The following is a 1,610-nucleotide window of genomic DNA, read 5'->3' as shown; positions in this document are numbered from 1 at the left end:
GGGGGGACTGATCTTCTGAGGCCCAAAGGTGCATGAAGCGAAGGGCTGATTTGAGCTCTTACGAGTGTTCTTTTTGGACGTCTGAAGTACACGCTGGGGCTGGATGTGTTTTGTGTGGTTCATTTTGGCCCCTATTGTGCTTTTTGTACTGCTAATGGGAAACTGAACTCATAATTAACAGATTTAATGACAGCAGCAATTAGCAGTACAAAAAGTGAAAACAAAGACTACAACACAATATTATTCACTGGCACCCTGCTTGTGCACATAACACTTAATGTGGAAAAGGTTGCGGATCTCTTCTTTTGCAGGGAATTTTTTTTTTAAGCAAAAGTCACTTTAAAGGGATAAAATTGTGAAGTACCTCTAGGTCAGTATTGTTGTCTAAAGGGAACACATTAGGTTTCATTATAAATAGCACAGCCAAGGGTTACTAGTGTCATCAGGTTTTCCTTTGCTGTTTCATTAGGGAGATTTCCCTCCTCTTCCTGTCCTGTGGAGGTCACTGGGATTTATTCCCCCTCTATTTCTGCTCTGTCGCAGCTCAAATCGAAAGATTCCCTTTTATTTACGGTGACATTGATGATCAGGACAATTAGAGAGTGGGGGACAGTGATAAAACCATGCAGAGGTGCTAACCCTCTCAGCACTCTTATCCAAATCGAAAAATAAAGTTTTTCTTTTAGAAATACGTTAAGAAGGACATGTTTTGTCCCATAGAAAGCCACCATGCTCCTTTTTTCAAAACAAGGATTTCAACTGGCTATAAAGGGTCACGATCTCAGTGATTGTAACTATAGTAGGAAGAGGTGAGAGAGGGTGCGATGGTGCAGGGGCCACATACACGTCTGTTACAGGTAAAATCTAACCCTAGGATTCGCCATTACAGGACAAAGTGCGACCCTTTTTATTGTCCGCCCTGCTCCATTAGACTGTGCGCCTCCTCCTACCGATCGGACAACTTTGGAGCGGCATGGGGACAGTCTATACCCGCACATTCATCCACCGTCACTCACCCGTTCTTCAGATCCACCTCTACGATCTTCCCAAAGCCCTTGAAGAAACGCTCCACATCTCTCTCTCGGGCCCTGTGACTGAGGCGCCCGATATAGACCCGCGGTAAGCTCGATAGGCGCGACATGGAGTCGGCAGGCTGGCGGTGAGCCCTGGGAGAGTTGCTGGGGGACGCCAGGTTTGCGCTGTTCGCGTTCCAACCAACGTGCAATCGTCTGACCCGAACACACACTCGGGCTTCCAGCTGCAAAGGCAAGCGCGGGCTCCAGACCGGAAACAGAAACCAGAGATGAACTGGTACTAGTGGAACGCACTGTGCGTAGCGAGCACTTCCGGTGTCGTGCACATTACATGTGACTACTGTGTCCCCGGGCTAGGAGGGCCAGCGCCATGACTCTGGAGACCAATGGCCTATCAGAGTATTTCAGCTGGCACCGATAATATGGCGATTGCTTGAAAAAATATGGGAAGATATAAATATGCTTCCCAAACTTGAACTTTAGAAAGAGCCTGGTTAGGTAGGGAAAATATGAGGTGGTTGCAAGGTGGTGTGGGAACAAAATTGTGTGAGCCTCAGTTGTGCTGAATATTAGGCA

At 47.1% G+C, this 1,610-nt stretch overlaps 1 protein-coding gene across 1 annotated transcript in view; it reads right to left on the bottom strand.

Annotated features, from left to right (window-relative positions):
• SRSF4 (serine and arginine rich splicing factor 4) overlaps positions 1-1,169 on the bottom strand; it is a 10,237-nt gene extending 9,068 nt beyond the window's left edge. Inside the window, exon 1 of the mRNA XM_018563860.1 lies at positions 1,017-1,169. Coding sequence (XP_018419362.1) covers positions 1,017-1,141 — 125 coding nt within the window. The 5' untranslated portion in view covers positions 1,142-1,169. The remainder of the gene's footprint in view (positions 1-1,016) is intronic.
• Between the last annotated feature and the right edge of the window lie 441 nt (positions 1,170-1,610).

This window comes from Nanorana parkeri, unplaced genomic scaffold, assembly GCF_000935625.1.
Source record: "Nanorana parkeri isolate BGI_ZX_2015 unplaced genomic scaffold, ASM93562v1 scaffold705, whole genome shotgun sequence".
Lineage (NCBI taxonomy): Eukaryota > Metazoa > Chordata > Amphibia > Anura > Dicroglossidae > Nanorana > Nanorana parkeri.
The sequence above is the reverse complement of the archived record's forward strand: the minus strand, read 5'-3'. Positions and strand labels throughout refer to the sequence as shown.